The sequence below is a fragment of the Quercus suber genome, unplaced genomic scaffold (assembly GCF_002906115.3).
Source record: "Quercus suber isolate HL8 unplaced genomic scaffold, Cork oak 2.0 scaffold_23, whole genome shotgun sequence".
Taxonomy (NCBI): Eukaryota; Viridiplantae; Streptophyta; class Magnoliopsida; order Fagales; family Fagaceae; genus Quercus; species Quercus suber.
The window spans coordinates 1,322,700-1,342,239 of record NW_027069488.1 but is presented as its reverse complement, the minus strand read 5'-3'; the positions used below and the strand labels follow the sequence as shown (position 1 = coordinate 1,342,239).

Sequence of the window (19,540 nt, the reverse complement as noted above, 5' to 3'; positions counted from 1 at the left end):
GGTTAGAAGAATGAGAACCGGAGATGCATATAGTTAAGGAGTTAAGAGTATTAAACATTTTCTTTAACAACATGCTATTTTCACTCAAATCCGGTTTACCCTTTCTAGCACATTTTCTAGGAAGCTCAAATTTCTCTTTTCTTTTGATTCTTTTAAGATCATGAAACTTAGAGCAATGAGGTCTTAGATGACCAAAAGCACCACAATGGTGACAAACAATGTGTTTAGGTTTACTAGGCTTTTTGAGAAGGGATCTAGTAACATGGTTTTGTTCTCTCTTCAACTTATGACATTGAGGTCTTATATAACTAATCACACCACAATGGTGGCAAGTTGGAACAACTTTAGATCCATCCAAAACCTTAGGTTAAGACCTAAACGGAGGCTTTGACTTAACAGCATTTTTCTCCACTTTTTGATTTTTTTTATGTGTAGGAATGTACATCGATTTGTCTTTTGAAGTAGAACACACAATAGGTACAAAATTGGGTACCACAACATGATTGCAACATATATTTTCATCCTTTTTAGCAATAGGTTCCACAATCAAACACTTGACATACATTTTCAGAGATTCATTCTCACATTTTAGCTCATCAACAAGTTTGTTAGACAAAACAAGTTTAGCATCCAAGTCCATATTCAAACATTCAAACTCTTTTAGCTTTTCAAGAGAATTTTCAATAAGTATCTTATATTTTTCAACTAATTTGTTGGATTCATTGAGCTTATCAATCAAATCATCATTTTCACAAAATAACTTGCTCAAATCCTTATTAAACTTCTTAGCCTTTTTTTTTCAAGAGTTTGATGTTAGGAATATCAACAATATCCAAAGATTCATGTAACATAGCATCACAATTATGAGGATTATCACTCATAGAAGCATTTTCACAAACACGTGACATGCTACATTTATCATCAACCAAATCATACAAAGAGGCATACAAAGCACAATCCATGACAAATAAACACAAGGGGTCAAGGATCATACTTAGGTATTTAAACCACAATAAGTGTACCCGCTCTGATGCCAAATGAAAGTTCAAATAGCATTGAAAATACTATAAACGTTTAGACTCCCAAACAACAAATTACCAATTCAAGTTTTATATCAAACAATGTATGTGCAGAAAATGATAACAAGCTTATAACAGAATTGATAAACAATCTAAACCATAAATAATCACAATCACAGCAGTAATTATAGGTAAAGATAAATGGAAGAGAGATGCAAACACAAGGACAACATACGATGTGTTATTGAAGAGGAAACCGAAGCCCTCGGCGTAAAACCTCTCTGCCGCCCTCCAAGTGGTCAATAATTCACTAGAAAATGTAGTTCGGATATATAAACAGTAACAGACCCTCCAAGCCTAATCTACCCAAGTACCTAAGCCCTCCAAGCTTCTTGCTCCAATGAGGTTGCGCCAAACATATTTCTTCTCTAACTTACTGGATTCCGCAATAGCCTATAGCATCAACCAATAACTATTGGTCCATTCCAAATTGCTTCCTTTAGCACCAAAAGAACCTTCTCACAGACGTGGGTATGGTGAGAAAATGATTTGGTCAAGAACCTCTCAAGGATGTATCAATGGAGAGGAAGAGAGTAGAGGAATTTGAAGAGTCTCTTGGGTGAAGATTGTGGATGAGGCAACCTTGTTTTTCTCTAGAGTTTCTCTCTCAAAATTCTCTCTGAAAGCTCTCTACATTTCGTTGGCATGAGGGGTATTTATACTAGGGTGAGAATGGAATGTGAAACGTTAGGTTTTTCAAAACAAGGTGTTTTGGCGACTTGACCTCGCGACTGGGTTGAGTCATGAGTTCAAGCCGCGAGCTAACGGCCTAGCCAGCCTGGGACTTTTGTCTTGTAGTGCAATAGCTGGCGTGACTCTTCAGCTTCTAGCATGCTTGGCACGTGTGCAACTTCTGGCGACTTGCAAGCCGTGAGCTACCCGCGAGATCCAGTCGTGAGTTCCTGTTTCTTTGCACAATCTTGAGTATTTCTTCACACTTTCTCACTCACTACCCTTACAAGATTTCCACCTAAATACAAGGTTACTAAATGCTAAAATACAAGCAAATTTGACACGGAATAAAGCTAACAAGATGGTTGATTAAATTCAACCTTACAGGCAACATTTTTGATGGTTGAATAAGGGATCTGGGGTTCAATCTCCGCTTACAGCAAAAATTAACTGGTGTTTTGGTCTGATGGTAAAAAAAGCTATCATCAGGAACGGATGCCATATGTTAAAACTCTCAAAAAAAAAAAAAAAAAAAATCTGATACTATCTACACATTCCCATAGTTGAATTGTGCTATATGTAAAGGTTTGTCCATGTGTTGCTTCCCTATGACACCATTTGTATATAGCTGGAGTATTAGTAAATTTAAATTAATTCATCAAACACTTTCTCAAACGAGCTCTAAGGGCGCTTAAACAAGGTTAAAGGGCAGTCAAAGTGCCATTCGAGAAATAGAGTTCCTAAAATGATAAATGGTTGTCTTGGTGGAACTCACTCAAATGGGGTTTTTAGTTTGCTCCACCAAGACAATTGTAAAAATAGGTTTTCTACATAATATGACCAAAAAAAAAAAAAAAAAAAGAAGAAGAAGAAGAAGGAAAAAAAGAGAGCCTTTTGAGCTCCACATGGCTTGAAAAGGCCAAGGCAATGTTTTGGATGGCTTTAGTGGGCTTGTATGATTAAAAGTGGTATTTTAATTGTGTTTTTTCAAGGAAATATATTTATTATGTATAAATAGTGTTTCATATTTATTAAATTAAAAAAGAATAAGTACTTTAATAATTTCTGAAAGCACAAACATATTTTAAGAGAACGATACAAAATTAAAGAGAAACTCACAAGATTCTCTAAGACTGCTACTTGTGGAGTCCAAGATTAGTTGTACAGCCTATAGCAAACTCAATCGAATGGATCTCTCAAAAAAAAAAAAAAAAAAAAAAAATCGAATGGGCTATTATCTTAAAGTTAAGCAAATTTATTCGTGCCTCTAAACATATTTCATTTCTTAAAGGCGAAAAGTACATTTTAGTCCCTATATTTTTAGGCGATTTCTATTTTAGTCCCTAAATTTTATTTTTACCGCTTTTAGTCCCTATCCTGAAAAACGGTTTCCATTTTAGTCCTTGCCGTTACATCATAAACAGATATTGCTGACGTGGCAAACGGCAGAATTAAAAAATATTAAAAATATTTTATTTTATTTTAAAATAAAATAAAATTTTAGTTATTAATAATTTTAAAATAAAAATATTAAAAATTTTAATTAAAAATATTTGTTCTTCATGTTCTTCTCCCTCAAAAACATGATTGCCAAAATTTAAAATTTTCTTTTCTTTTATTTCATTTTCTTAGCATCTAAACAAGCAAAAACATATACAAATCTATGCTCAAACTCAGATGAACTGACACAATCAACAAAAATTCCAAAAAGCCTTCCGACGCATCCTCTCTCCTTCTCTGCACCTTCCTCTCCTTTCCTTTTTCCTTTGTCCACTTCCTCTTATTTCCTCTCTCTTTCTTTCTCAATCTCACACTTCACATTTCCCTTCTCTCTCTCTCTCTCTCTCTCTCTCTCTGTGGATGAACTCCTAAGCTCAACAGCAAACTCCCTAGGGTTTCTAATTTCTCTTCCAATTCAACCATGGCGTCACAAATCGAACAAGGTACTCTCTCTCTCTATCTCTCTCTCTTCAATGATTTAAAGAAAATTGTTAGGTATTGTATTTTGACTTTGTAGTTGTTAATTTTTGTTCAATAGGAGCAGGAGTTGAGAGAGACTTAGAGTAGGGACTGACGATGATGACAATGACTCCAACGCCATCATCGACTCAAAACCCTCTCGCTAAGACTTCGCCGTCTTCGTCTCCATCGGCCACGGCCACAGCTCCGGCGTTAGTTCTATCCAACTCCGGCAAGCGGATCGATCAAGCCAGGAAGAGGAAGTACGTGAAGCAGGTGACTGGCCGGCACAACGACACCGTGCTCTACTTGGCGGCGCAACGCGGCGATCTAGCCGCTGTGAGGTAGATACTCGAAGATATCGTTTCGCAGATGATGGGGGGGGTTTGAGCGGCGAGGAACTTAAGGCCGAAGTCGCAGAGGTCCGAGCTGCGGTTGTGAATGAAGTGAATGAGTTGGGAGAGACGGCGTTGTTTACGGCGGCGGATAAGGGGTGCCTTGATATTTTGAAGGAATTGTTGACGTATTCCAGCACAAAAACTCTTACGAAGAAGAACCATTTTGTGGGGTTGATAGGTTATGGGTTTCAGAAAGAAAAAAGAAAAACAAACACTGATTTGTGTTATGGGTTTTGTGCATTGAAGGGAATTGACGATTTGGGTTGGATCTGTTGATTGTGTCAGTTAATCTGAGTTTGAGCATAGATTTGTATATGTTTTTGCTTGTTTGGATGCTAAGAAAATGAAATAAAAGAAAAGAAAATTTTAAATTTCTGGGCAATCATGTTCTTGAGGGGAAGAACATGAAGAACAAATGTTTTTAATATTTTTATTTTAAAATTATTAATAACTAAAATTTTATTTTATTTTAAAATAAAATAAAATATTTTTAATATTTTTTAATTCTGCCGTTTGTCACGTCAGCAATATCTGTTTATGATGTAACGGCAAGGACTAAAATGGAAACCGTTTTTCAGGATAGGGACTAAAAGCGGTAAAAATAAAATTTAGGGACTAAAATAGAAATCGCCTAAAAATATAGGGACTAAAATGTGCTTTTCGCCTTTCTTAAATTGTTTCTATTGTTTTTTCCCAAAAATTACCACTAACACTATCTCGACTCTCTCCCTCACTTGCAAAGTCTAGATGAATGCCTAATAGCAAGCACATTTTTCCAAAACCAATTCTAAAAAAAAATTGTATTATTGTCCTTCATTCACGTGTTTTTGTCTGTATAATTAAGATATATAGGCTGCAAGGCTAAGTGACTTTAATATGACCCACATCCAAAAGGAGAGAGTAAGAAATTTGACCTAGGAGGATAGGGCATAATTCACTCAACACTTATGTTGTCTTGGACATTAGGGGCATGATTTAATGTCGAGTCACTCGAGTGTCCTTTCTCCATTCCTACACTTCCTCATCAATCAACACTAGTTGACCGTGCCCTCAATTAAGGTTTGAGATAGAAATATAATGTTGCATATTTCCTTTTTTTTTTTTTTTTTTTTTTTTTTTTTTTTTTTTTTTTTTTTTTTTTTTTAAAAAAAAAAAAAAAAAAAAAGAAGAAGAAGAAGAAGGAAAAAAAGAGAGCCTTTTGAGCTCCACATGGCTTGAAAAAGCCAAGGCAATGTTTTGGGTGGCTTTAGTGGGTTTGTATGATTAAAAGTGGTATTTTAATTGTGTTTTTTCAAGGAAATATATTTATTATGTATAAATAGTGTTTCATATTTATTAAATTAAAAAAGAATAAGTACTTTAATAATTTCTGAAAGCACAAACATATTTTTAGAGAACGATACAAAATTAAAGAGAAACTCACAAGATTCTCTAAGACTGCTACTTGTAGAGTCCAAGATTAGTTGTACAGCCTATAGCAAACTCAATCGAATGGGGTATTATCTTAAAGTTAGCAAATTTATTCGTGCCTCTAAACATATTTCATTTCTTAAATTGTTTCTATTGTTTTTTCCCAAAAATTACCACTAACACTCTCTCGACTCTCTCCCTCATTGCAAACTCTAGATGAATGCCTAATAGCAAGCACATTTTTCCAAAACCAATTCTAAAAAAAAAATTGTATTATTGTCCTTCATTCACGTGTTTTTGTCTGTATAATTAATATATATAGGCTGCAAGGATAAGTGACTTTAATATGACCCACATCCAAAAGGAGAGAGTAAGGAATTTGACCTAGGAGGATAGGGCATAATTCACTCAACACTTATGTTGTCTTGGACATTAGGGGCATGATTTAATGTCGAGTCACTCGAGTGTCCTTTCTCCATTCCTACACTTCCTCATCAATCAACACTAGTTGACCATGCCCTCAATTAAGGTTTGAGATAGAAATATAATGTTGCATATTTCCTTTTAGGAACAATTTGTTTAATTTTTTTATTTGCGTTCTAAAATATGTTTGTATTTCGAAAAGTAATAATATTAAAAAAAAAAAGAAGCTATATATAAAAATTAAAACGTAAAAAATAAGATTATAAACTAGTCTTAAACACACATATATTTTGTATTTTCTTTCTAAACTTCATAAGACTCTTTTTTTAATTAAAAAAAAAAAAAACAGAAAGTTAGGCAAGCATTTCGATTTTCGTGGGATCTCACGATCTTTTCGCCAGCCCAAAAGGGAGGTAGAGTTAGAGCTCACTGGCAGCTAGCATAATATGAATAATATAATTGAAATAAAAAAATTATAATTGTTTTGATGCAAGATTGGGGTCCATGAGTGTATCGAGTATCGAGTATCGACCATGTTTGGAACATAATTTTCTTGATCATAACAATTTAAGCCAGAACCTAGAGCAGTTCAACAGTTTTAATTCCCAACCAAGCATTAGTTAAGCTGCTTTCCCTTCATTTTTTTAAAATTTTTTTTTTTTGACAAATTATTAAAACCATATGTACAATTTTTTTTTTTTGATGAGCTGCAAATCTTTATTAAGAGAAAAAGATTACAAAACAGAGTGACAGACAGCTCAAACTAATTCAAAAAATTTAAGCATGGTTATTACATCCCAATAAGTTGGTTTTTAGCACTTCGCATTTTATTTCCTAAATCATATATAGTTCAACATTCAACTAATATAGTACATTGGATCGGGTAGCTTGAAAGTCCGATTGCCAGTTGGAGTACCCATGAGATCGCTCCACTGGTCACCAATGTTCCCAATGATTCTGTACCCATTTTTCTCAAGCTTCTTCCTCTCAGTCGATTTGTACTCCACAGCTGTTTTTCCTTTATAAGATGAGGCCCTGCAACCAAAAATGTCACTTTCATATGTAAGAAGCAAAACTGAACAACCTAATTCACAGACTACATAAAAAAAAAAAAATGTAATATTAGTGTGATCAACTTAACTTATACTAAGTTTGAAGTTTGATTACGAGTCTTGTAACTTAGTGATATTGTCTGGTTCTTCTAATTAATTGAACTTGATTTCGAATCTCATCCCCTCCATATTTTAAGAGTAAAGAAAAGCTTTTACCAAGTTTGGTCTAATGTAATTGTAAGGCACGTCAAAATCTAGTCTTTACTTTTTAGTATCATTAGCTTATTTGAGTGTGATTAATTAAATTTTATTAAGTTTGAAGTTTAATTACGAGTCTTGTAATTTAGTGATATTGTCTAATTCTTCTAATTAATAGAACTTGATTTTGAATCTCAACAGTCATCCCCTCCATTTTTTATGAGTAAAGAAAAGCTTTTAGCAAGTTTGTTCTAACATAATTGTAATTTTAAGGCACATCAAAATCTAGTATTTACTATTTAGTATCATTAGCTTACTTGAGTATGAGCTTCTCCCAAGTGTGGAATCCAACATGATTTAGATTATTTGTTGTGACAGTTCTTTGTTCTTCTGATCTTCCTGTTAGGAATACAACCTTAATCCCAAGAGATAGCAGTGTTTTGTACAACTTCATACTCTCCGGCAATGCTGGTGCTTTGGCTGTAATGACCCATTGGTTGAATAACGTAGAATTATATGGCTGGACCCTGAAATTTTCGCTGATTGTTGCCAGCATTTTGGCTGGTCATAATCGTAGAACCGTAAAATATGAGTGCAGCCAGCCAATATTGCAGCATGTACTTGCTAGCTTTTAGGAGCAGATTTAGTTGGGGCCAGAGGGGGGCCATTATTCCTAGCTTCCAATTACATCCTGTCCCAATATCACCAATAATTGGGGATTGGTTGGATTAGGGATTTTTTTGATAATTCAGTATGACAATGGGGAGAGCAGATTTGAATCCTAATTCCCCTAATAAGCGAAAGTAAGTTATGTCATATAGTTATATGGCTCTTTACAACCGGTGTAGGAATTGAAGTATTTTGAATATGTGATTTTAAGAACATGATCCTCTCTATTTCAAATCTTGTTCATTTCAACCATTTTACGTTTAGACTTTGTGTCAAATTTTAAATAATATGACACAATAATACATAATACCCTTGAAATTATCTACCCCTCATTTCCTAATAAAAGTTAGGGTAAATTCCATTAACATACCCTGAGGTTTGAGCTAATACCAACTAGATCCAAGATTTTTTAAACTAACCAATGTGGTCCTTAAAACCAACTTAGCCCCTAAACGGTTAGTTTTTTTTTTTTTTTTTTTTCTCAACTGTTTTAGGGACTAAATTAACTTTAGGGACCAAATTGGTTAGTTTCGAAAAGTCTTAGGAACCAAACTAGTTGACATTAAACTAAATCTCAAAGAGTATGAATGGAATTTACCCTAAAATTATCAATATCCATCTCATCGGTCTCCACTAATTTTGTCACCTTTTATCCGCATTTTTGGGCACTTGCACTTGCACTTCTTCTCTAGAGTCTTAGTACATTATAGTGTTACTTTCATCAAACTTATTTGATGTGACTTTGAAGACTATAGAATTTGTAAAAGATACCTCTTTCCTCTCTGTAAGAAAGTAGATTACAAGTTTACTTGTCAGAAGTAGCGGATACATGCATGAGGAAATTTTCTTTATTTTTATTAGAATACATGTGATGACTGTTATTGATTATCACAATAATATACACCACACAACTAAGAGTCTAAGAGCACCTCTTCACTTCTAGCATGGGACCGAGTGACAAATTTTTATAGCTAGTTTTATAGAGGTAGTTGAAGTGTTAACATCCATTTACAAAGCCATCCTTTTAGTTATTCTACAAATTATCAATTCATCATTATCTTCCCCAAAAATATATATAAAACAAAAATTCGTTAGGACATTATGCTATTTATTTTAGTATTTTACTTTAAAGCACTTTCTTGTTCTTTCTTTTTTAATTAAAAACAAAAACAAAATCTTTCTTGGCAGTATNCAAAATGCTGGCAACAATCAGCGAAAAAGCACTGTTAGTTGAAAAAAAAAAAAAAAATGAAAGAAAGCAAAAGCACTCAAAGAAAAAGAAAACACTAATCGTGCAGCTCAAAATGGTTGTACTATTGGACTGCATTTCATGCACCCTAGTTGATGCCTGTAAGCTATAGCTAGTAAGAAAAAAAGAACAGAGAAATAAAGATTCTAAACCTGTAAAACTATGTAAAACCTTTTGTATTTGTATAAAATGAGAAGAGCTAAACAATAACATTGAGTTACAAAACTATATCCATATATTTTATTCACATACATTATAGTATGCCTTTGATTATTTTCAAATACGTAATTACCTTTTAAAGTCTAATATCATTGTTGTAATCCATCTATTAGAAATCAAGAAATGTGTGTTCCTTTGTTTGTCAGTGTATATGTGTTAGTTTACTCAATAGGTATTCAATAAAATCATAACCATTTTTGTTTGACTACGTACCCAAATCCATGCTCAGCATAGTAAGGTAGATTAGAGAGTGTAGTCTCATCTATGTCAAAGACCCACACATCCTTGCCATCTCCTTTGAGTTTGAGGCTCTGAGCATAGACAATAGCCTGATTAGTAACCACTTTGGAGTCTTCTCTGTACTGGTAGCCTAGCATGTAGTGACCTACATACCCTTCACACTCTTTTGGAACCGTAGTCCAGCCAATGATATTGCGAGTTTCGACCCCGAGTCGCCAACTTAGGCATGATAATCCAGGAACTTTGTTACCAGATTGTGGCCTGAGAAGGTGAATTTGGTGAGATAGACCTAGGTCTGATCCTTGGGATGATGATACCACAATTGTGGCAAGAAAGAAGAGTAGCAACATTCTCATCTTGCTAGCTATACGGATATAATTTCTATAAGAAACTTTGCTACACATTTGAAGTAGTACCCATTTGCTTCCTTTAAATAGGCTTTATCTTGATCAACTACCTCGTGCTTTTGGGTTTATTTTATTTCAACCAAAAAAAAAAAAAAAACCATTTTTTTTTAATTAGATTACCATGGTTCCCTTGGTCATGGTGGACCAGTCTGTTTAACCCTGTACCCCTTCTAGGTGCAACAACGATGTAATGTGACATGAAGAAGGAACTGTGGCCACTGAGTGGTAACTTTGACATTTCCTGGTACCCGTACATCCTTCAAAAGTGACGTATGTCTTGAAATTTTCATGTCATTTTGCCCTCATTTTTCTGAGGAATCAATCCAGAGTGTGACTTAAATTAGTTTCTCACATAATGAACAATATCAGCTAAAAATTTTCCATCTCACAATTATTGATACGATTTCTTGTGATTGAACTAATGGTATTTTCATTGAAGTTTATCATTGATATCATTTTTATTGTGAAATAATCACAACAAAGAATGTTATTCGTTTTATATATATAGAATGTGGTGTTGCTAGAAAGCATCTCTTTCTTCCTAAAAAAAGAAAAGAAAAAGAAAGCATCTCTTGAATTTAGATAAGTGCTTGGTCTGTGTGAGAATTGTAAATTTATCTAAGCACATAAATTGGACTTTAGCTATATGACACACATTTAATGGTTTTCAATATATTTGCCTTTTTTACTTAAAAGTTTTCAATGGATACCCGAAGCATGTTTGGCCATACTTCTTGTTGTTGTTGTTGTTAGCCAATCTTGCATTGTCCAAGGCTAGAAATCATTCTTACGTGTACTTTGCACTATACATCGATTGTGTTTTTGGAAAAATAATGTGACGAATCAATGTGTAACCCATAAAGAAATAAACAGAGTGCAACCCAATCACAATTCACAAACTACAGTTCTATTCTGTTATAGGTGGTAGAAAGGACATCATATTCATCGGCCAAGCGCAAGAAACGGAATTTCAACAAAAGCCTGCAATTACAACCTCAATTTTATAAATTCCAGGGAATTCAAATTCACATTTTTCCTAGCTTTCCCTTGTAAATCTAATTTCTTTGAAAAATGAGGTGATAGACACAGAATAAGCACTCATTATATTAGGTAGCTGAGCTGTAGTCTGTTGACTTGTAGATTCTCTTTAGATACAGATCATCTAGAAGGTATAAAAAGATAATATTTTTTTTAACGAGTAATATCCACGGAACATGTGGAAATTTAAAATATACAAAGTGGAAAACAAGGTTTCCAAGATTCGTATAAAAGAAAAGAAAAGAAAAGAAAAAAAAAAAAAAAAACTAAAAAAGGCTTTACGAAATGACTGTACCTATTGTCCACACTCGTCTTATCATTTCTAGAGATCCACATAGAAAAAACATTTCATCATGGTTGAAATTGAATGTCACAAGTTGGTACTTGGTAGCACTTCCTAATGGAAAGTATCCAATTATCAATAACAGTCAAATTTGATGATCCTCGTAATAGATGGTTATTTGATAGTTGCTAATTTGCTATGTCGGCAACAAAAGCACACATTTGGGCTGATACCATTGCATTGAGTAATGTTTAACTTCAAGGGGCTGGCTTAGTGATTCCTAAAGTCTCATGATATCAATGAGATCTTGAGTTTGAAATCTCTTGCTAGCATCTTAGGACCACCTTCATGTAATAACCCAGTGCGTGTGGCACGGGGGGACTACATACACCGGAGAAAATAGTCAGATACATGAAGAGATTTGGACATCCTCGTTTGTCAACCAAAAAAAAAAAAAAGTAATGTTTGAGATTTTTTAATTAAATAAAACAATTTAATAAAATGAAAAACTATAAATTGATATAACATGACTTTTATTGACACTTTGTTTGGAAAGAGAGAATGGAATAGGAAGGAATGGTATGAAAGAAATAATTTTAAAATATTCATTCCATTCCCTTATTTGAGAATCTTAATTGAGAAAATAGAAAGATTGTTCCCTTATTTGAGAATTTAAGTAGGAGAAAATGGAATAAATAGGAAATAAATTTGAGTAATTAATGCTAGAGATACAAACTTTTTAACAAAATTTGTTACAAAGTGCTGATGTAGTGAGTAGTTATTGGTAAATAAAAAAGTAATGTTAGTGGTGAGCCTAGATTAAAACCAATAAAAAATTGGACATATCAACAATTTGTAAAAATATTATGAAATAGTTTGTAACTGTAGTATTACTCATTAAATTTTTACTTGATAGGTAGGAGAAAGATCCTCAAATATTTTTCAAAACTTCAAATTTTCATCCCTCCAAAATCATTTGAATTAAATTTAATGAATTTTTTTTTTTTTTACTAAAACTCCTGAATTACCCAAATATACTAAGCCCTTTACGAGTAGAGTCAAAAGTTTGGAAGTTTTTTTTTATTATTTATTTTTATTTATTTTTTTTATGAGCTCCCATCACTTTTAGATCCATTGTTAACATAATTTTTTTTAGGGTTTGGTTTATTTCAAGTACATTTTTAACCTAACATCTTTAGTTGTTTTAAATATACAATGATAAGTGGTAATGAGATTTAATTTCCACATTTTATTTAGTTAGTGGGTGATGTGACAGTTTTTCATTAAAACAAAAGGAGATTTAAGTTAAAAAAGTAGTAAAGATAAGTCACATCGTTCTTATTATTTTTCACCAAGCATAGTGTGACATATCAAGTTATCAACTATTGTAAAATAAATGATATATCATGAACTTTATTGAATATCATCTAAAACAATCTCTAAATCAAATTAATCAATCCCACCAAATCAGCTCTAACTACCCACTATTATAATCAAATACAGATTTACAACATGCACATTTCATGCTTTGATTTTATAAATACTCTGTATTTTTTTTTATTCACTGTAGTTTGTCATAAAAGACCATCCATGAGAACATTCAAATTTGAACAAAACAAGAGGGAGGCAATAATATCATTTTTTTCAGTGCAAATTTGACTACATATGGCTGCACTCAAGCTGTCACGCCAAGATAATTTTTTCGATGCTCCTTTTACATGGCTTGAGGATGTACCAGATTCTATTATCCATAGTATTTCAAAAAATGAGTCTTTGTAACTTTATTGGCTTTTTCGACGCATGCAGCAATAAAATACTCATCTTCTTCTAATAAAAAATTTACATGCCAAACGTGCTGCATATTTTTTATCGGGCTAGTTATCAACACCACATGGCCATGGCCTTTCCTCTCTTGTTCCTGATCAGAAAACTAATAAAGAAAGGGCTTTTCTTGAGCGCCACAATTCGTTATTAATTGATCTCAAAAAAAAAAAAAAAAAAAAATTATTACCATAAAGATAGAATTGAAAATTTAAAAAAATCAACTAATTTATGCATATTTTGCTAATATAATTTTTTGAAAATTTAAGTGAAACTTGACATTGTTATTGTCGAATTTCACTTAAAAATATACATAGAACTCGATTTTGAAAACATCGAGTTTTATACATAACTCAATTTTGTTTAAATCGAGTTTTAAAAATAAGAACATTTTACTAAATAATTTTAAAATAAAAGCATTTTACTGTATAATTTGTAAATTAGTAAATTAGAGGCAAATGCCTATTTTCCCTTCAAAGTGAGGCTTAAAGTATGTTATTCTTTTAAGTAATTTTCAACTCGTCACTTGACTCACTTCTACAATTTTGCAAGACCATGAGCAGTGCCATTTCAGAAATTCTGCTTAAAAGTTCTGTAGAGTTGCATATATATGGGCCCAAAACCTATCATCCTGGATTACTTTAGGTTAAGGGTCCATCTCCATCTATCTAAACGCTCTTGGGTTTTGGCAAATGAAGAAAAAGATCGATGGGTTGGTCCTCCTCCTCCAGTAGCCTTTTTGCTTTTCTTTATTAATATATCATACTCATTATTAAAAATAAATAAAATCTCGTGTTAAAAATTGAAATAGTTGGAGTCTTTTATTAAATCAAAACGTTTTAAATTTTCAATTGAAGATTAAAATTCTAAAATAATTTAATCAAGCTTCATTAAACTATATGAAAAGCTTTGTGTTTTTTTATAGGCAACTTTTCAAACAGTTTACAACAAAAGAATATTCTGGTAAAGGCATAATTTAGATCACATGTGTGTTAAAATGAATTGATGTTTTGTAAATATGTTTATCTGGATCTTTTAACTTTATGACTTTTTAAAAAATATTTTTTTTATCAGCACATACTATTGTCGTGATAATCACTCTACAAATATAAATACTTGTAAGAGGTAAAAGCTGAAATTTAAGTTTTTAAGAGGAAATTTCACAGACATCTACACTTAAATTAGGTTAGAATAGAAATTTTATATATATTTATACTTTTTACTTTTTTAGTGAATAAAAAATATACTTATTGAACTTTGTCCAATAGACAATGGTTCTTTGCCACTACTTTTGTCATAACGTAGCAATATACAAAGAACACCTATCTTATCTATAATATATAAAACATGAAATTCACATTCTCTGGCCATACAGTGCCAGTCATTAAATCTTGTTCCCCTCCCCCGAATAAATGGGGTGTCATTTTTTTTTTTTTTTTTGGCTGAGAAAATGGAATGTCATATTATGTCCAAGCAATAGGTATAGTTTTATTTTATTTTATGGAATAGATATAGTTTTTATTAACAAATCATGCACTCACGATGGGACAAACCCACAACTTTCATCTTATTATTATATTCTTATATTCTTATCTGATAGGTTATCCACGTATCATTTCATACGTAACAAAAAGCTTGTCATATTGTAAATTAATAAAGTGGAACAATACTTGTCGGGACATTTATTAAAGTGAAATTAATATGATTTTTTCATATGATTTTTTATACTAATATGATTTTTTTATTAAATTAACAAAAATTAATATGATTTTTTATATTAAAAAAATAGTTTTTCGATATCTTTAAATTCATAGTCATATTGTAGAAGTATCTGGATGGTAGACTCGTTGGTCTAAGGATTGACATAAACCCTATGATTTTAGGTTCAATCTACCACACCACCAACCCATCAAGTTTTCGGAACATGTCGTGGAAAGTAAAATAAGTGGAATAGTCTGGTCAAATACTAGGATACCACTTTCTTATATCTCAAAGAATAAATAAAATATGGTAAAGTCTTTTTATCCTCAAATAAGGAATATGAATTCCAATCTTGTCTACACTAAAAGATAATTAATGTTTTATCTAATTATAAGAATGAATCAGTTTATAGCCAATGGCATAAGCTCAAATATATCCTATATTCCTATCTAAAAATATATTTAAAAGATGAGAGTTATTGATTAAGCAGTAAGCACCATGTGGTAGCTATTTAATTAATTCACGTGTTTCATGTAGTTGATATTTTTTTAATTTTCAATTNTGGGGGGGGGGGGGGGGGGGGGGGTTGTGTGGAAATGGGCATTTGCCCCTAATTTATAAACTATGCAGCAAAATGCTCCTATTTTGAAACTATTTAGCAAAATATTCTAATTTTTTAAACTCGATTTTAATAAAATTGAATTACTTGTGAAACTCGACATTAGCAATGTCAAGTTCTATGCATATTTTGCTAATATAATTTTTTGAAAATTTAAGTGAAACTTGACATTGTTATTGTCGAATTTCACTTAAAAATATACATAGAACTCGATTTTGAAAACATCGAGTTTTATACATAACTCAATTTTGTTTAAATCGAGTTTTAAAAATAAGAACATTTTACTAAATAATTTTAAAATAAAAGCATTTTACTGTATAATTTGTAAATTAGTAAATTAGAGGCAAATGCCTATTTTCCCTTCAAAGTGAGGCTTAAAGTATGTTATTCTTTTAAGTAATTTTCAACTCGTCACTTGACTCACTTCTACAATTTTGCAAGACCATGAGCAGTGCCATTTCAGAAATTCTGCTTAAAAGTTCTGTAGAGTTGCATATATATGGGCCCAAAACCTATCATCCTGGATTACTTTAGGTTAAGGGTCCATCTCCATCTATCTAAACGCTCTTGGGTTTTGGCAAATGAAAAAAAAGATCGATGGGTTGGTCCTCCTCCTCCAGTAGCCTTTTTGCTTTTCTTTATAATATATCATACTCATTATTAAAAATAAATAAAATCTCGTCCTCTCCTTTGCTACCATTATCTATTGAGTTGTTCACAATCCCCCTAAAACTCTACAAATTCTAGTAGTCCCCCCATAACCTTTGAAAATAAATAAATAATTCTTTCGTTAGTTTAACACATAATGGAATCTTTCGATTCTTAAAACATTCCGCAACAAAGTCAGTAAAATACTCTCCTTGAAAACACTCCAAAATACTCCCCCTATTATTATTATTTTTTCAATTCCATCCACATATACAGATAATTTTCAATCTTTTATAAGAATGACATTGTGAACATGTAAATCCAAAATTTCAAAGATTAAGCAAAGTGAGATCCTAAAGTTGTACGTAGAGAGAGACCCAAGCATCGTTGTTGAAGAAGGGAAATAGGGAATGACTATTATACCATAATAACAGATGTTCACAGTCCTTGGATGAATGGTGGTTGTGATAATCATCGTCGTTAGGATATATGGTTATTGGGAATCAAAAGAGATGAGTCTTCATTACGCTTCATTGGTGACAAATAAGCTCGAGGACGAATCGAGCTCAAGTGCTTGAGCTCGATCATGGCTCGTTTTGGATTGAAAGCGAACATTAGTAATGAGTTTCTTGTGTTAGGTTTCTTGGTTTTCCATTTCGTGGTGGTGACGACCATGGCTCTCCTTGCAGTTAGATGTGTGTTTAGGTTATAGGTGTTTTTTTTCCTCTTTGATCTAAGTAAAAGGGAAAAAATAAATATGGTTATAAAATTCATTAATGTAATCATTAGACCATTGAATTAAATATAATTATTAGAATTCAAATTAGTGATTTAGTAATTAGGGGTATTTTGATGTGTTTGCTAACCTTAAGATGGCATTTTAGTAACTTTGTTGTGAAATATTTTAAGAATAAAAAAGTTTCTATAATGTGTTAATAGCTTTTTTTTTTTTTTTGAGAAAAAGGTAAGGAAAATTTTATTGAACCAAATCCGATTGGAATACATTATCCAAATCACTAGGTAGAGATTCTACCCATACATTTGTGTCTGCAGATAAAACTGCTCTCCTAGCTAAAGCATGTGCCAACCTATTCCCTTCCCTCCTAACATGGCCGAACTTGCAAGAACGAAACGACGTCCCTAGACTCTTACACTCATCAATCACATGACCAAATAAAGTGCTACAATTCCTTGTCATATTCATAGCAGCAAGAACCCTTGAACAATCCCCTTCTATCTCCACATCAAACAAACTTAGCTATTTGGCAAATAACAATGCCCGACGAGCAGCCATAGCCTCTGCTAGCTCCACTGATTGAACCAGAGGAATTTTTTGACTCAAAGCTGCGATCACTTGGCCCTGGAAATCACGGAAAACCACTCCAACACCCGCACAACCAGACGTGTTAAAGAAAGCTGCATCAAAGTTTCCTTTATATACCGATTCCGTCGGCGGAGACCAAGACACCTGAGCACGCCGAGAAGGAACCTGTGAGGGCTGATGATTCGCGGTGAGGAATTCCACAACATAAGCCTTAGCTCGACTACCCAACTCGTGAAGACTCCATGTGGGCTGCTTCTCCCTGAGCCTATTACGTCTCTGCCATAAACTCCAAGCTGTGGTGCAAAACAGAGCAACCCGAAACTGAGAACTCCTCAGCATCACTGCCTTAAGCAAGTCCCGAAAAGAGCGATACTGTTTCTGAAACAAGGGAGCAAAACCTGGATCAGACTTCCAAACAAACTGAGCATGGTCGCACAGCCATAAACTATGCAACAATGTCTCTTGATGATCCTCGCAAAGATCACAGGTTTCATCAATGGGAATATGTCTAGCACGCAAATTCTGTTAAGTAGGAAGCGCATCCCTTGCCGCACGCCAAATGAAGTGTTTTATCCTATTTGGGGCACGGATCTTCCAGATATTTTTCCAAAAATTCTGCTGCTCAATACCTGAAGAAGAGCTTGGTTGAGAGCTAAAATCTGCCAAAGCCAGGAATCTATTAGCACTACGAACACTGAAGGAACCATCAGAAGTCAGGGGCCAAACAAGGAGGTCTTCGGCATTACCATCACTGACTTGAATCCTACTTATCAGCTCTGCCTCCCACGGATAGAAATTCTCCTCAAGCTTACCCGGATCCCATATCCGAGTATCCGGATAGAACAAATCACTAACCCGAGACACAGAGGACTCTCTTCTTGGAGAAACAATTTTGTTGTAGTTCAGGTTTGGGAGCCATCTATGCTTCCACACATCAATTCCATGTCCACTGCCCACACTCCAGATAGCACACTTCTCAATGACCTCCCGAGCCTGTAAGATACTCCGCCAAGCATATGAACACTTTTGAGGAACCGAGGCGTCCATAATACTCCCATAGGAGAAGTATCTCGCACTAAACACCTTGTAGAGCAAAGTGTCTTTTTGATGGATCAATCGCCACACTTGTTTAGCCAAAAGAGCATTATTAAACTTTTGGATATCTCTGAAACCCATCCCACCAATCGACTTAGAAGAGCACAAGGAACTCCACTTCACCCAATGAATCTTTTTTGAATCACCTTGCCCCCACCAAAATTTGCGAATCATTGCTTCAATTTCCTTACATAGACTGATCGGCAATTTAAAAACACTCATCGAATAAGTAGGAATGGATTGAATTACTGCCTTAATCGTAACCTCCTTTCCTGCTTGAGACAAAAGCTTTTCCTTCCAACCTTGCATCTTAGCCCATATTCGTTCTTTCACCTTAGTAAAACAAGCCTTCTTTTCCCTACCAATAAAGGACGGAAGCCCCAAATATTTTTCATAATGTTGGATGGCAGGAACATTGAGTGCCACTTTGATTGCATCCTGTGTTTGTGTATCTGTATTTCCGCTAAAAAATAGCGTAGTTTTCTCCTTATTAATCATCTGGCCTGAAGCCACTTCATAGATATCCAACAACGACTGGATCTTAAGGCACTCCTCCAATGTTGATCTCCAAAAGATAAGACAATCATCTGCAAAGAAAAGGTGAGTAAGTTTTGGACCATTCCTACATAAAGAAAAACCCTCAATTTCTCCATCCAAGGCTGCTTTCCTGAGAATGGCATTTAAACCTTCAGCACAAAACAAAAATAAGAAAGGGGAGAGGGGATCGCCCTGTCTTAAGCCCCTAGAAGGAGTAATTAAACCCTTCGGCTCTCCGTTAACAAGGATTGAATAAGTCACAGTACGAATACACTCCATAATCAAAGCCACCCAAGAATCCTGAAACCCCATCTTCAAAAGAATCTTCTTCAAAAGATAAGACAATCATCTGCAAAGAAAAGGTGAGTAAGTTTTGGACCATTCCTACATAAAGAAAAACCCTCAATTTCTCCATCCAAGGCTGCTTTCCTGAGAATGGCATTTAAACCTTCAGCACAAAACAAAAATAAGAAAGGGGAGAGGGGATCGCCCTGTCTTA

General features: G+C 33.7%; 1 protein-coding gene and 1 long non-coding RNA gene across 2 annotated transcripts; one reads left to right on the top strand and one right to left on the bottom strand.

The window, feature by feature from the left end:
* The first annotated feature begins 3,324 nt into the window (after window positions 1-3,324).
* LOC136064185 (uncharacterized) lies at window positions 3,325-4,479 on the top strand. Its single transcript, XR_010625875.1, has 2 exons — window positions 3,325-3,694; window positions 3,790-4,479. It is a non-coding gene; the product is annotated as an uncharacterized LOC136064185 (long non-coding RNA).
* Window positions 4,480-6,630: 2,151 nt separating this feature from the next.
* Window positions 6,631-9,967, bottom strand: LOC111996901 (acid phosphatase 1). Its single transcript, XM_024028943.2, has 3 exons — window positions 9,542-9,967; window positions 7,509-7,718; window positions 6,631-6,976 (listed from the first exon to the last, which is right to left on the bottom strand). The coding sequence occupies exons 1-3, from the start codon at window positions 9,922-9,924 to the stop codon at window positions 6,799-6,801; spliced, it is 771 nt and encodes a 256-aa protein (XP_023884711.1). The 5' UTR covers window positions 9,925-9,967; the 3' UTR covers window positions 6,631-6,798.
* Between the last annotated feature and the right edge of the window lie 9,573 nt (window positions 9,968-19,540).